The sequence below is a fragment of the Rattus norvegicus genome, chromosome 14 (assembly GCF_036323735.1).
Source record: "Rattus norvegicus strain BN/NHsdMcwi chromosome 14, GRCr8, whole genome shotgun sequence".
NCBI lineage: Eukaryota > Metazoa > Chordata > Mammalia > Rodentia > Muridae > Rattus > Rattus norvegicus.
Window position 1 is genome coordinate 44,774,667 of NC_086032.1, and position 16,050 is coordinate 44,790,716.

At 42.2% G+C, this 16,050-nt stretch overlaps 1 protein-coding gene across 4 annotated transcripts in view; it reads right to left on the bottom strand.

Annotated features, from left to right (window-relative positions):
- Positions 1 to 16,050, bottom strand: part of C14h4orf19 (similar to human chromosome 4 open reading frame 19) — a 91,216-nt gene that overhangs the window by 33,702 nt on the left and 41,464 nt on the right. Inside the window, exon 2 of one of the 4 annotated variants that reach the window (XM_039092291.2) lies at positions 1,353 to 1,632. The exons of 2 other annotated variants lie outside the window; for them this stretch is intronic. In XM_039092291.2, coding sequence (XP_038948219.1) covers positions 1,353 to 1,632 — 280 coding nt within the window. Of the gene's footprint in view, positions 1 to 979; positions 1,633 to 16,050 lie in introns of those variants that run through there. One more of the 4 variants, XM_063273466.1, reaches the window with a different exon arrangement.

Consider the following 16,050-nt stretch of genomic DNA (forward strand, 5'->3'; position numbering starts at 1 on the left):
GAGGCCTCTGCAAGAGTTCAGTGCTGGGGACCCTGATCTTATTCCCTGGTGTGGTATCTCAGAAGAATTGATGATGCCATGTTTTTGTTTTGAAAAAGATACTGAACTATCCATCGGAGGCGGCTCTTCAATGCCCACACATGTACAGTGAGATGTTACTGAGTCAGGCACGTACTATGGAAGGTCAATAGGTCACTCTCCTTGACCCACTACAGAGTCCATCACAGGGTGGGTAGACAGATCTTAGAAGCTGAGACAGAGCTTCATGAGAAATAACTGGATTCAGGAGAATACGTGGCAGGTGTGCTTCTGTCTGAGTGGAGGACGGACCCTTGGAAAGAGCACGTTAAACTACACCGTTTGGTAGTTAAGAGTGCTTACTGCTCTTCCAGAAGACCTGGGTTGGGTTTCCAGCACCCACAATGGGGATCTCACTATCACCTGTAACTTCAGCTTTAGGTGATCTATCTTCTGGCTTCCAGGGGCATCCTACACACCAGGAATCTATGTGCACACAACTCACATGAGTAAAAACTAAAGCTAAAAAAAGTTTTAAGCCAGGACCCAATGCATGGGTGGTACCAGTCTTATAAAGCACAGTTCTCATCGAGCCCTTCCTGGGCAGAAAGTCCGAGTGACACTGCAGTGCCTCTCAAGTCATGATGACCCTTTAAGGCCTCCACTATGCAACATTCCTGGTTTCCCCCAATTATCTTGGAAACTCTGATTCTATTTCCAGTCAGCCTGATAGTTTTGCTGTTTCAACCACACCCATACTATCCTGCCTCCAAGTCTTTATGCATATTATTTCCTTCAGGACCTCCTTGCCCATCAATACTTTGAAAACTTCCCTTTACGTTTCAATGCATAAAGCTTAAAGTTAAAACGTTAATAAGTAAGCTGAAGCCTAGTGATGTAGATTATTCGCAAAGTGCTGTCCAGTCAGAATGTTCTAGAGCTACACAGTCCAATACGGTAATTGTGGGCCACGTGTACTTATTTTAATTTAAATGACTGAGAATTAAATACATTAGGCGCTTCATTCCCCAATAGAATATTCCCTCCCAGAATATTTTAGGACATTAAGCCCTATGAGGTATCATGTCCCTCGTCTGTTGGTAAGCAGTTTCGTATTGCTTGGCATTCCCCAGTTACTGTCCACAGAATAGAATGTGCATTGTGCTGATTAGTTCTCAGGTGGAGCCTCCCCCACCTCCACCTGTGAGGGGCACCTCTCACTCCCACCCTCGAGACCACTGGCTCCCTATGGGTGTATTGGGGAGGCAGCTAGTAAGTTAGTTTGCACATCTTTGAAATGGCATTTTCATTTGGAAAGACTGGTCTAGACCTACATCCAGAAAGTTGCACGGAGTATATTCCCCAACATCTCTGTGCCTTTGCTCCTTCAGCTGAGGTATACCGATCAGGGTGACTCAGGATTGGCAGGTGATCAGGTACAAATATTGCAGTGGCCATTCTTGTTGCTGCTCCTTGCTGGCATGCATGAGGAGGCGGGTCTACCAGAACCCCTCCTGTAGAAGAGCGGTGGTACTCCTTACTTCTCCTGCTCATTACTACCCGATTTTCTGCTTTTTTGTTTGTTTGTTTGCCATTACCAGAAAGCTCAAGTACCTGTAACAGAAAGGGACATTTCTGCTTAAACAAAGGTTGAAGAGGAAGTTCGGAATGTTCGGAACCCTGGGCATGCCAGACGCATGCATAGGTCACTTCTCATCATTCCATAAGCTCTCCCCATGAGGCCTGGGGGGAGTGGAAGGATGTGAGATTGTGCCTGGAGAAGGGTTCTGGGTGGTGAAAGGGAGGTTGGGTAGGATACAAATATAGAAGATGGGCTCAGGTTAGGTGAGGAGGGGATTTGAACGTTGTGCCAAAGCCAGGCCATGAGATTGGCAGTGTATAACTGGTGGCACCGTGCTGTCTCTGGTGGGCCTGCCAGAGGTGAACTGAGCCAGCCGTGACTTAATTGTAGATTGGTTTCTGCCTCAGTTTGTATCACAAAGTAGACAGTCTTCTTTCTATAACCTTCTGTTCTCTTCATGAGAAGGAAACCAATTCCTTTCCAAAAGGCATTAAATTCTGAACATGATAAGCCGGAGTTGGCACCAGCGCTTTTCCTTGTAATTGGCAAACACATTCAGATTGGGCTTCTGTTTTCCTTTGATGGCCTCCCACCCCCAACTCTACGAAAGGCCAGCATCTGAACAGCAAGAAAAGAACTCACGCAGGGTTCCTTTCTCCCAACAAGCTCTGCAAGCTTTGCAACATCTTCCTTGGATACGGTTCAGCTGGGGGCCTTCCCTGTCTTCTCAGAGGAATTCCTCATCCTCACAGAGAGCCTTTGTTGTCCAGGGTTATGCGAAGCTAACCACTTGCTTGCTTTGCACAAGGAAGTATCTTTTCATTGTGTGAAGTCATGATCAAAGAGGAGTGTGAGAGCAAGCAGGAGAACAAAGTGGCGATTTACATCTAGAATTGCTGCAGAGAAAAGAGAAGCCTTGTTCCTAGAGCAAAGCTCACACATCCCAACGTGGAGCGTGATTTTTACTCATCTACGGATGGACTTCATTTTTAGAATGTACTTATTTAAGTTAGGTTTGTCTGCACCGTGTGCATGCAATGCCTGCAGAGGCCAGGGGAGGGCGTCAGATCCCCTGGAACTGGAGTTACAGATGGTTGTGAGGTACCAGGTGTGTGGGAATCAAATCCCCGTCCTCTGCAAGGGCAGCAGGTACTCTTAACTGCTGAGCAGTTTCTGATGGGTTTATACAGTTTAGTCCTTAGTATTTGTGTAACTGGATTTTCTGTTTTCCTCTGTCCATGTGTGTGGTATGACTGTATGTTTGTATATGCATGTGTGTGAATGTACGCACGCGTGTGTGAATTATGTGTGTGTGTGTGTATGTGCATGAATGTGAGGCTAGAGGCTTATATTGGTTCCTCTTCTACCTACCATTCTTCATTTCTCTTTGGAACAAGGTCTCTTTTTTTTTTCTTTTCTTTTTTTCGGAGCTGGGGACTGAACCCAGGACCTTCGCTTGCTAGGCAAGCACTCTACCACTGAGCTAAATCCCCAACCCTGGAACAAGGTCTCTTGTTGCTGGGCTTCCTGATTGGCTAGGCCAGCTATCCTCAGACCACCAGGATTTCTACCTGCTCACTCCTTTGTCTTCCTCCAGTGACATATCTATCTCACATACATATTTACAAATATGTATATATAGTACATATACACATGCATAAATATGTACACGCATAAATATATATATGCATACAGTATATACTTACATGCATATATATATGCACACCCACATATATGTGTGTGTGTGTGTATGTGTGTGTGTGTGTGTGTGTGTGTGTGTGTGTGTACAAAATTCTCTGTCTTCACAAACATCTTAAACCTTGTCATAGGTCTTAAAAACTGGTTTGACCTGGGGAGATGGCTCAGTGGTTAAGAGCACTGACTGCTCTTCCAGAGGTCCTGAGTTCAAATCCCAGCAACCACATGGTGGCTCACAGTCATCTGTAATGAGATCTGATGCCCTCTTCTGGTGTGTCTGAAGACAGCGACAGTGTACTCAAATATAATAAATAAATCTTTAAAAAACAAAACAAAACTGGTTTGACTTACATGGCAACATTTTGTTTAAAAAAAGAGTCTATTATATATCTATATACTTATAGATATATTGTAACCTATATACATGTAAACCAGATAGACACACATACAAATATGCCCCCCCACACACCCCATAAGCACACAAAGTTTTGGGAAAAGCAGAAAAACTCAGCTTTAGTCCCATCAAGCTAACCTTGTCTTATGTGCCCAGTTCTCTCCCTATGGTATATTAAGTAATTTTTGTGATGCTATGACCAAAATACTCGAGAGAACAAGTATAGAGAAGATGGCTTTAGTTTGGCTTACAGTTTCAGGGGCTCAGTCTCTGGATGCCTGATTGGAGCATCCCGTTGTTGATGTATAAGAGAGGCTGATCTACTCAGAATGGATGAAGAGTAAGGACTGGACTGAGGGCCTAGTGTAACTTCTAAGTCACCTCCTGTGACCTACTTCCAACTAGACCCTACCTCCTGAAATTTCCAGAATATTTCAAAATTAAAGCCACCGGCTGGGACCAAGCATTTAGCACACAAGCCTGTGTGGGGAGAGGATTTCATATTCAAGTCATAACATGGTATGGCTTATGTCCAATTTCAGGTCAGCTTTATATAACACATAGGTAACTTTATGTTCTCCCTCTCCACCCCATTCAACATGGTACATTTGTACTTTTCCATAACAGTATGTGACAGCTCTCATCATATACAAACGATTCCATGGGTGACCTCCAGATGGTTTATTAACCATTATTCTCTAGACCGTGATAGTTTTGAAAGTTTCCATTTTTGGTAAAGTTCTTCTAGCTTTCGAGTCCAAGTCTATATATATGTAAATATTATATGTATTTGATGTGTCTTCACAGGACATGAAAGCAGAACGACTTAGAGAAGAGATTCCCGGGAATGGGGAGAGACAAGGAAGGGCAGGGTGTGTGTGCAAATATGATCGAAGCACATTACATATATGTATGAAAATGTCATAACAAAGCCCACTATATATAATTAATACATGCTAACAAAACATGAAAGATTTCTATATCTGTATGCTTCATCTTAGATGCTATAGTGGGGGAGCACAGAAACAAACAAACAAAAATCCCACCTTGTCCCTCCCCACTGCAGCAAAATTCCTAGAAACCAAAACTTTCCTTTTAGCATCCTTTGTGATGAATTACATAAACATGGCTGTCCTAATAAAGAGCCCCACACAATGGGAATATTTAACCCCTCCGCCCCAAAGCCAACCAAATGAAAACCTTCTGCCTGATTGCCTAGAGGAAGTCATGCACTGTAAGTACTCTCCACTCAGTCCGGCAAGCTAGATACTTCACTAAGGGAACCAAGAGCTTTGCATGCAAGGTTGTCTCCATTAGTACAGGTCATCCTTGAGTCAAATACGACTTGCTCAGGTAGTATTTTTATCCCTTCCTCTTAAGAATTCAACTCCCATGACAGGAAAGCAATTTCCCAGAAAATATTGCACAGATTTCTCTCCTCCCTCCCCCTGACTTCTCTCTTTTCTCTTTCTCATCCCTCTCTTTCATTTAATAACAAATACTGCATTTTCGTAAGTTAAAACTGGGAAGGAGGGAAATTCTCAAAGTTCTGCAGGTCAGCGAATTTACTTATTTGTATGGGAGAAGCAACCAAATAGCTCCATCTTATGTGGTGTGGAATGTGGTGTGAAAACACAGTTTGTGGGAACCATCCTAAATGAATTAAAGCAGACAAGTAACTCAGTCTATAAAAAGCATAGCGGCCCGCAGATCACAAGGGCATCTTTAGAGAGTGGTTCAGGGTGGAGACCAACTGAATCTAGGAACTGATAAGGTCTTAGTTTTAATTCCCTCTAAACTAAGTAAACAGATGAACAGCTAAAATTACTACATTTTAATACTTGATGTCTTCTTAGCTGGACACACGAATTTGTGAAGTGTATCAGGTTACTGCTCTTCATGAGAAAATCCTATTCCCTAAGCCAGAGTCCGGTGGGTATGAATTATGTCATCTTCACGTTAGGTGTGGACATGCACAGTGCAGCGGAGCAGCAGCCTTTCTGCAACCTGCTTTTGGACTGTTCATAGATTTTTCTTTTGACAGTATTTGCTCCTTTTTAAAAAGAAAAAAAAAAGGTTTATTTATTTATTATGTATACAATGTTCTACCTGCATGTATGCCTACACACCAGAAGAGGGCACCAGACCTCATTACAAATGGTTGTGAGCTACCATGTGGTTGCTGGGAATTGAACTCAGGACCTCTGGAAGAACAGCCAGTGCTCTTAACCGCTGAGCCATCTCTCTAGTTCCAGACAGTGTTTGCTCTTGATAGAGGAAGCATATAGAAAGTTCCATACCAGAACAGCCAACATAACATTTTCTTATCCCCCACTGTCCCCCAAGTAGGATCAAAAGTCACTTGCTATTTCAACAGTATTCAGAGTGATGCTATTGGAAAGGGTTTCACTCTGTGGTTCAGGCAGGTATAAAGTTTGCAAAGAATTATACCTTACAGGCAGCGCTGTGCGGGCCAGTGTTTAACAGCTGGTTTGACAGAAAAACAAAGATCTTTACTATAAATAAGAAGCACAAAGCACATGGCATAGAAATACTAATAAATACGCTTTTACAAAGTAAACTGGGGCTGAGGAGGTGCTCGGGTAAGAGCACTTCCTATGCAAATATGAGGACCTGAGTCTAGATGCACATGCATACAAACCCAGGCATGGCCATGTGTGTAACCCCATATATATATCACACACAACTGATGTACATACATATATATCATATACATCACATGCAACTGATGTACTCTTCCTAGAATGATCGGAAGGGGTTTTGTCACACAGTCAACCTATGACCTCAACTGACAGAATAGGTGTACTTCTGATATGAATGCAACTTGATGATCCCATTTAAGAGTACAGAAGAAAGAGAAAGGATGGCCACATCTGGCTGGAAACGTCACTTGTTCGTTGATAACACGAGCGAATCTTTGCTAGGTCAGATCAGTTTTGAAAATCAGAAGAAAAAAATTTTCATGCAACTTTTGTTGTTTTCCTCATACAATGGCAATAGATTCAAAAAGCTGTTTTCTTCATTACCTTCCTAATCACAGACAGGCAACAAAACAACAACAACAACAACTAAAAAAAATATATCAACTATGATCCTAGTTCACAGTTTTAGTGTAAATGCTTCCAGGTGGCTGGTTTGAAACTCGTCACCCCAGGGCCCTGAAGGAAAAGTTTAAATGCCACACAGAGCATCCCATCCTGGAGGACTGTCCCGTACAGGGTCAAAACACACAAATCCCCTTAAGAGAAATGGTTAAACATTTCAGAAATGATATTTTCAGTATTTACCAACTTTTCTCCCGATATAATGTATTTAATTCTACTTTAAACAATCCCGTTGTGAATGTTATTAAAATCCCAATAAGTGGTTGACATACCAGAATGCTGCAGCCAGTCTGGGCTAGCTGTGGCACAAGCTGTCTGGATTTTGTGCTTGAAGCACTTCTCAGGCAATTTTCCCCCAGCCACAGGCTGCTAACCTCCCATTAACAGTCACCTTAAGGCCTGGCTACCCCTGCTGTGAGTTAATCAGTCTCAAGAGGGCAGGATATTCCCAAGAGAATTTTAGCAGTTACTGAGAAGCACTCAGGGAAACCAACTCTAGATCATGTTACCACAGTTAGTGAAAAGCACGAGTGTGTGTGTGTGTGTGTGTGTGTGTGTGTGTGTGTGTGTGTGTGTGTGTGTGTATGTATGTAGGGGATCCGATAACTAGGTCATGTGACCCCTCAGAGGTGCTCAGCTGACTTTCCTGGAGAATGGTGAGAATATAGTTCCTGAGACAGCCATAGGGTAGGAGTGATACAAAGATGCTGGCACAGTGCCTCAGATGTAGCCCATGCTCAGAAACTAAACATTCAGTATGGCGACCACACGAAAGAAAATACAAGATTCCAATGCTGGTTGCAGGAGGGACAGTTGGGGATCCACTTCCTCTCTCACAGCCCAGACCTGCTTCACTGATGGATGAGTCCAAGGAAAGCCCGGAACATGGAGTTTCACAGCTGGCTCACAGGATCACTGTTCATCTCTTTCTTTCTCCGAGAGTGACCAGGTATAGGTGAGCTTCCCGTACAGACCCAAAGGCTAACTTCCCAGGATCGGTATTTTAAGTAGGGAAAAAGGGATGCCCATTAGATGCTGGAAGTGGAGAAGTTTCAGTTGAAGGACTGGAGAGGTGGTTAATAAGCACTGACCTCTGTAACTTCAGGTCCGGGATGTCTGACTCCCTCGTCTGACCACGAGGTGATCATACATACCCAGGCACACAGGAATGTACATAGTTTTTTTTTTTTTTTAAATCTTAGAAAAAGGATTCAGTCTCTTCCTGTGTACTCAGCACAGACAATAGGGTCCAAATTAGATTAAAAAAAAAAGAAAAAACTAAAGAGTTCTGAAACTTTCAATAGTATCCTGTGCTACATATATTTTAATCTTTAATATGGGGATGGTAGACTTTTTTTTTTTTTGGATCCTTTCTTATTTCAATTTTCTTTTTTATTGATAGCACATGTTTAAAGAACAAGGAAAACAATGGAAAACCAGAAAAAGGCTTACATTAGATTTTAATATGTAAAGTCAGGGTAACATCTTTCTCATAGGTTTGTTGTGTCATGGGATAAGTCAGGGCCGGTGGTAGGCAGCCCACACATCTTTTCTCCTTTAAATCAACTCGAGGTTAATTGGATTGAAACACAGATGAGAAGGCCAGAGGCCAGCCTTTCCTGTCAGGCACCTGAAGCAATGAGTTGATTCCTTTTCTCTTTTCTAGGACATACTCTACTCTTCTAAGAAAGAATAAACAACAGTCAAAGCAGCCCACCTACAGTTGTTACTAACCATAAAGCTCAAGGAAATGAGATACCCGAAGTCCTCTCTGTCCTTTATATGTGTATGTATGTATATATATTATATATTATATGTGTGTATACATATGTATTATATATATATATATATGTAACACACACACATGCTTATTTGTTGATTTTATTCAGGAATGACCAGGAGTCACTGAGAAGCCACAGTTTCAGCAAATTGTACACCAGGAGTCTACCTGAGTATTTGGACAAACAAACAAATAAAACAAGTTAACTGTATGTATGCCAGTGTACAATCATGTGGATTGGGAAAGAAAATATGAAGGATGAAATCATGTGACTTTCAAAGCTAGAAATATTAAAAAAGGTGCTAATGATCAGAACTCACAGTATCTAGATCTGAATGTTTCTATGACACATTCTTAGAGACGGTTCACTATGATTTCAGGGAACGTTGCAGAATTTAGCTTAGGAGCATTTAAGCATATAGAAACATAAAATGCTGTTAAATTTAGCTCCTGTCAGATTTGGTGTTTTTAGTTCAATCTGTTTTATCACCAAATTGTATTATATATATATGTATATACATACATATATATATACACATATATATACATATAATATATACATATAATATATATATGCTGATTTGGGGGACTAGAAAATATTGTAAATTGAAAAAGAAAGTGATAAAATATAGTCAAATTGTCAAAGTTTAAGCTCTCATTATAAACACTGAACTAGATCACTAAAATTGATTTTTAAAAACATAGTAATAAAACATGCTCATGCACACACATGCAGGGGTGTGTGTGTGTGTGCACTGTACCATTGTAGGCATGTAAAGGTCAGAGGGCAACCTCACTTGTTGGTCTTCCCCTTGTCTGAGACAATGTCTCTGGTTTGCTCCTAGGTATGTCATGGGAGATGGCCTGTGTGCTTCTTGGGATTCCCCTGTGTCTGCCTCCTGTTTCCATTTATATGGATGGGAATACAGACATATGCTACTGCTACCTTCCTGGCTTCTGGGGATTCAAACTCAGGTGGTCATACCTATGTGGCAAGCATTTTATCCACTTAGCCATCTCTACAGTCCATAGGCTTTTAGGTTATTGAAATACTTCAGAACTAATAGTAAATATTTAATACCAAGAACAAAATATTTTAGACAGTAGTGCTACAGGTCTTGATGTTTAAGAAAGGATTTATTGAGTACCAACTCCAAACTTATTTTGAACATCAACTTGATGATAACGAAACAGGAATAACGGGGCACTCACTGGATTCTCATTAGCAACTCCGTCTCCCATCAGCCCCCACTGTACACGTTATCTGAGCTCATTCACAGGTCTCTTTTGTTTACTCTCTGATTGTGTGGCCATATGGTACATATACAAATTTTAGGATCAATAGTCTCTCATCAAGATGGTACACCCAGAGGTGGTTGATTAAATGATAACTCAGACATCCACTGATTAAGTTATGAATTAATGAATGACAGAAATGGCTTTCCATTTATGAAATTAAGCTCTTACCTATAGGGAATTGAGTTTAGGAAATAGGTTCTACTGGTGGGATTCAGGATGTGGTTGGTTTTTGGACCTTCTAAGAAGATGGATTAAGCATCTTGTGGAATTATACCTAGGGTAGTCAGTGTGTGGCTGGAGGCTGCATTCCTGGTCCTGTGACCTCTCAGTAGATGACAGGGTCTGCTACCAGATGCTGCATGCAGACAGTAATAGAATCCTCTGTCTGGAATAGAGTCGTGCTGACTTAAACACAAGAGTGATCCAGACCCACATTCTTGGATTCAACTAACTGGAACCCAAAGTCCCCTGCTCCAATTGTCTATACTAAACAGGAAAGATTTTTTTTTTTTTGGCAACCTCTAAACAGCACATTCTAGCAAATACTCACATTGTACTTACAGTGGATTAGGTCTCACAAGGAATCTAGAGATGATGACTTAGTATATGGGAAGATGCTCATAGATTACATGTAAATGCCATTTTATGTGAGGGACTTAACCACCAATCCTGTGCACGTACTAAGGATGACTTCATCTTCTCTGCCAGATAAAGATCGGGGAACCTAGAACAATAAAGACTTGAGACTTCTGGTTTACTCAACCAAGTCAAGTGTCAACAGTCACGTGGCTATTTGATCAAGGCCAAGACTGTACTACACATTACACTAGGTCTTTAGAGCATTGAAAACTCAGAAGTAAGTTGTATAACGCCCAGATTGCTATAGTCATGGGGAAGCTGAGGGAAGTGAGAGGCAGTCACACTGTGACAGGGCCCTTAGCTGGGGTGTGGTGAAACCTCAGGCCACTTTTCCCTCACATGTATTTTCAGTCCGTGTTAGCAACAAGTAAACCGAGCACTTCACTGTGTGTGTAAACTAAAATTGGAAATCTTTATTGTTCTCAGTTGTTTCTGAATTCAAACGAAAGTGTGGAATGAGACTCATCTGAAAGTCATTTCTGATGAAAATGAACCTTCAACACAACCTCTGTCTCTTGTATAAAATATATTATTGTATTTTTATGACCACAAGTTCTTATTGGACAATTCCTCACATGGAAACCTGGATGTTTTCGAGAATGTGCTGAGGCATCATATTAAAATGTAGGCGAGTCAGCTTTAGAGGTGGCCTCAGCTTCTGCTTTTCAACAAACTCTCCAGAGACTCCCGTGCAGCTGGTCCAGAAGAGTAAGGATTCGGAGCAGTGGTTCTCAACCTTTCTAATGCTACAACCCTTCATGTTGTAGTGATGCCCCAATCATAAAATTATTTCACTGCTACTTCTTAGCTGTAATTTTGCTACTGTTACTGACAGAAATGTAAATATCTGATGTGCAGGACATCTGATATGTGAACCCTGTGAAGGGCTTGTTTAACCCCCAAAAGGGGTCATGACTCTCAGGCTGAGAACTGTTGGCTTAGAAGATATTTTAGCACTAGGTGCTTGCATAGTGCTCTGCTCAAAAGGAACTGTCTATAAGCAAAGACTTTCTCCACATGAACAAGTACAAAATGAATAAAATTACATTGTTTTTCTATTTCTTTATTATGTACATAGAGATTGGTAACTTGAAAAGACAACTCATCTCCCTCCTTCCCTCCCTCCCTCCCTCCCTCCTTCTTTCCTTCCTTCCTTCCTTCCTTCCTTCCTTCCTTCCTTCCTTCCTTCCTTCTTTCCTTCTTTCCTTCCTTCCTTCTTATTTTTTAGGACAGCTTTCTCTGTGTAGCTCTGGCTATCCTGGAACTAGCTTTGTAGACCAGACTGGCCTGGAACTCAGAGATCTGCCCACTTTACTTCCCAAATGTTTCTGAGTGCTGCAATTAAAGGCTGGCAAAAAGACATTTTTGCTTTCTGATAAAAAATGATGGTGGAATCATAGTTAATATTAATGGTTTCATTTTGGGCTTAGCTACCAAGGCAAGATTTTGACACAGTTGAAATGAACTCAGCAGAGATTGTTAAATCTTGCTCAGAAGAACACTTAACCAGAAAAGAAAAATTCATAGTTCATTTTCATAAATATTTTTATTTTAACCTTGGGTTACAGTAAGACCCATGGTTATTATTAAATTACTTTATAAACGTACAAAATATCTTTTGACCTTCGTTTCTATTTTGCAAATGAACAGAAGAGTAATTTTTAAACTGAGACCGGGGAGCCAAAGCTGTATTTTCCTTACAATTTTAGTTAGTAACAATCAGCATTTAATGTGTGTGTGTGTGTGTGTGTGGTGTGTGGTTTGTGTGTGGTGTGTAGTGTGTGTGTGTAGTGTGTGTGTGTATGTGTGTGGTGTATGTGTGTGGTGTGTATGGTGTGTGTGTGTGTGTGTGTGTGTGTGTGTGTGTGTGTATAATGAGGACATAGGAGAACCTTGCTGTAGAGTTGCAGTATGCTGTTAGTGATGCCCCAAATGATTTCTATTCTAATGATTCTTCTTTCAACTGAGGTGTGGGGTCTTTGTCTCCCTCCACAAACTTGGGTGGAACTTTGGGAGTGTTTCAGCTAGTAAGATGATAGTCTCTATGTGAGGCTCCTGCTGACTGGGTGGCTCTAAAGCAAAGAGAATTATCTTTTACTGTTCTGAGGGTTAGAAGTAGAAGATAGGAGTGTCATACGAGTCCAGTCTGGTTAAGGGACATTTCCAAGATGTCAGATGTCTGTGTCTGTGTTGGGAAGAGGAAAAGGAGAGAGTATTGAAGGCTGCACATGCTCTCTCTGAAATCACTGTTAGTTGACTTCAGTGTTAGGGCCCGAGAGCATCTGAGTGGATTTCACATTCACCTAATTATCTGTCGAAGGGCCTGCTTTCTAGTACCTAATCACCAAGAGTTAGGAGTTCAGGCATTTTGAAGGGGGGAACCACAGCACTGGCAAATGCCACAGGAAGTACTTTCTGAAGTCAGGTCATAAAAATGCCTTGTATTTCTACTTTCCTTCTTAGAAACTAAGGAGTGCCTGGAAAGCATGTGACTTGCACACAGCCCCAACAGCCTCCATGGCTGGCTAGCACAAGAATACTACCAGAGTGATAGAACATCAGACAAAGTTCTCCAGTCCCATCCTAGGGCTTGTCAGTCCTACCTGAACTATAGACATTTGAGTGAGTTTTGTTCTAAAGCAAACAACTGTTAAAGTAGTCGTTTATTGTAGAGCAGGTGAACTCAAAACAGATAATTAAAATGACATTTTTATTATAAAAATTAAAAGTACATTTATTTGGTGTGTGTGTGTATGGGTGTGTGTGTGTGTGTATGGGGGTGTGTGCATGCACAAGCTATATTGTGCATGTGGAGATCAGAGGACACCCAGAGGGGAGTCAGTTCTTTCTTTCCACCATGTAGCTTCCAGATTGAACTCAGGAAGGACATCAGGTGTGTTGTCAAGTTCCTTAATCTGCTGAGTCATCATGCCAGGCAATAGAATGTACAACTAATAAGAATCTGTTTTAGGTTTAGGCATGAGTGTGTACCTACAGTATTGGTGTGTGTTCTCTATCTGGTGGTGGTAGTACTGGTGGTGAGGTTCTCAATCAGAGTCACAGGATTATTGGATCAAAGGGTGACATTCAAAAGCCCCTCCTCCAACTATGTCCAAGGGATACAGCAGTAAAATAGAATCCGATATCTTGAGCCAGCAAATTTTGTGGTTGTGTGTTTTCCCTCTAAAGCTCTGCTGAAATTTAACTGCCAGTGTGATGATTTTTGGGGCAGGATGGGGCTTTCAGGTGAAACCCATACTGTTATGAAAACTCAGTTCCTTTTTCACTCTCTCCTGCCCTTCACCTATTGGCCACGGGAGGTTCTACCCAGAAGGTTCTGTTAGATGCCACTCTCTCGATCTTGAACTTTTCAGTCTCAAGAACAGTGTGTGAGTAATGTTCTCTTCGTGATAAATTATCCACTCTGGTATTCTGCTTTAGAAGTACAGAATAGATTGAGCCTGAAAACTGAGGCAGAGTGATGTTCAAATGGCAGATGTGTGAAGGCACTGAAGATGAAGAGGGCAATGGGTAGAGGCTGGAAGAAGTTAGAGGGTCTTCCTCGAAAGAGCCTAGATTGCTCTAAATGGAGTGTGAGGGTGATGCTGGCCAGGGACTGAGAGAGCCTGAGAAGGCTTAGACGTGGCTTAACTGACTGTATTAGAACGCTTACAGAAATGTGAATGGGAAAGGCCATGCCAAGGAGATCTCAGGCGGAAACGAGGAAGGCTCTGGAAACTGGAGCATCCTTGTTACATTGTGGCAAAGAAAGGAGCTGGATTGTGTCATGCCCCAGGGCTCCGCAGAAGCAGAACACAGCGTGACAACGGCACATGCCAGCAGGAAAGCATGCAAGGTTCTGTGTGGCTTCTTCAGACGGCACACAGTAAACTGTGAGGCGAAATTGCTTTGAGATGGAGTTTATCATTAGAAGGAAACCGGAAGGTTGAGATTTGAGGGATTATTGGGCTGCCCTGTGGAGAAAATGGAAACACTCGTTTAGGAGAGGAAAACTGGGGATGTAGTCTTGGCACCATTTGAGAAAGGAAATTACTGTTGATGGAGAAAAAAATAAGCCAGAGGCCATCCCTCCACATTCCTCCAGAGTTGCATAAATGACTGTGAAGGGACATCAGAGTCCTGTGCTACTCTCCCCATCACTGGCCTAGACGGGGGAAACAGGAAGAGAGGCCTTAAACACCCTGGGTACAAGGCCTTACATCTCTGCTCTGTAGTCACCCTAGCAGTGGCTCCAGCCAGCCCATGGGAAGCCTCCCAGCTGGAAGGCACAGGGCTATGACCCCTGGCGGCATCCACGTGGCAAACAGAATGCTCTGAGACCATCCTTCTTATTAAATGGTGTACGGGATAGCCCGGGGACCCTGGCAGAGACTAGTTACATTAATAGTGCTAGTTCATTAGCGTTCTGCTTCCTGGGGTGACACTGACCCAGGAACATGAAGCTACCAGAATACAACAGCTATAGGAAGTAACCTCCACACCAGAAAGGTGCTGTGTGGGTGGAGGCCAGCTATGGGTGGTGGTGGTGAAGCTTCAGGCAGCCTCTGGCCTCTGAGTCTGGCAGATGAGACATGTTATTAAGGGTTATTCTTAAGATTCTTAAGATTCAGTGTTGTTTCCTGTCTCTCTCTCTCCTACTATCTGCTCCCCTGCCTCAGACCTCTTACTCCAGTGTTCCTCTAGATTTCTCCCTTCTGAAACAGTGAAGCCCAACCTGCATTTGTGCCACCTATGTTGTTTGAAAGCACAGACCTGTTTTCATTCTACAGACTCATAGCTTTCAAGGTTTGCCTCAGGATAAATTTTACCATGCAATTCGCCCACATCTCGTTCAGAGAAGACTCTAGACTTTTGAGTTGATGCTGGAGCCAGTTAAGACCTACAACCATAAAAAATGAATGAAGGTATTTTGCAGGTGAGAAGGATATGCATTTTATGGCCTCCTTGAAAATTCATGTTGAAACTTAACTGTCATTCTAACACTTAGGAGTTGCAGCCTTAAAGATATGAGTGGGTGGGTGCTATATCCTTATGAATTGGACTTCAGTGTTAAAAGGGTGACTGGCCTGAACAGCCCCATGTCTTCTTTGCCTTTCTGCTTTCTGTCAAGAGATAAAAAGGAAAGATCCCCTTCCTGTAGATGCCTGCTCTAAGCTTCTTGATATTAGACTACCCACATTGCAAAACCTTTAGTCAGTAAGTTTGACTTAATTCTAAGTCACCCGTCTCAGGTGTTCTCTCAGCACTGGACAGAGAGAAACATCCCATTTAATAGGTTGCTGACTACTGTCTGCTCTAACGCAGTCATTTGACCGGTGGGTTCTCAGCTCTGATGGGATGGACAATGAACCTGCATCTCTCTAGCCTTCAGTCAGTAAATATGGGTCAACAGCACATTTTCTTCAAGAGTCCATCCTACCATCTCCACGTCTTCTGGATCTACCTCTATACTAAGCCTGAATAAAGTGAAGTGACACACTCAGTATCTAAATTT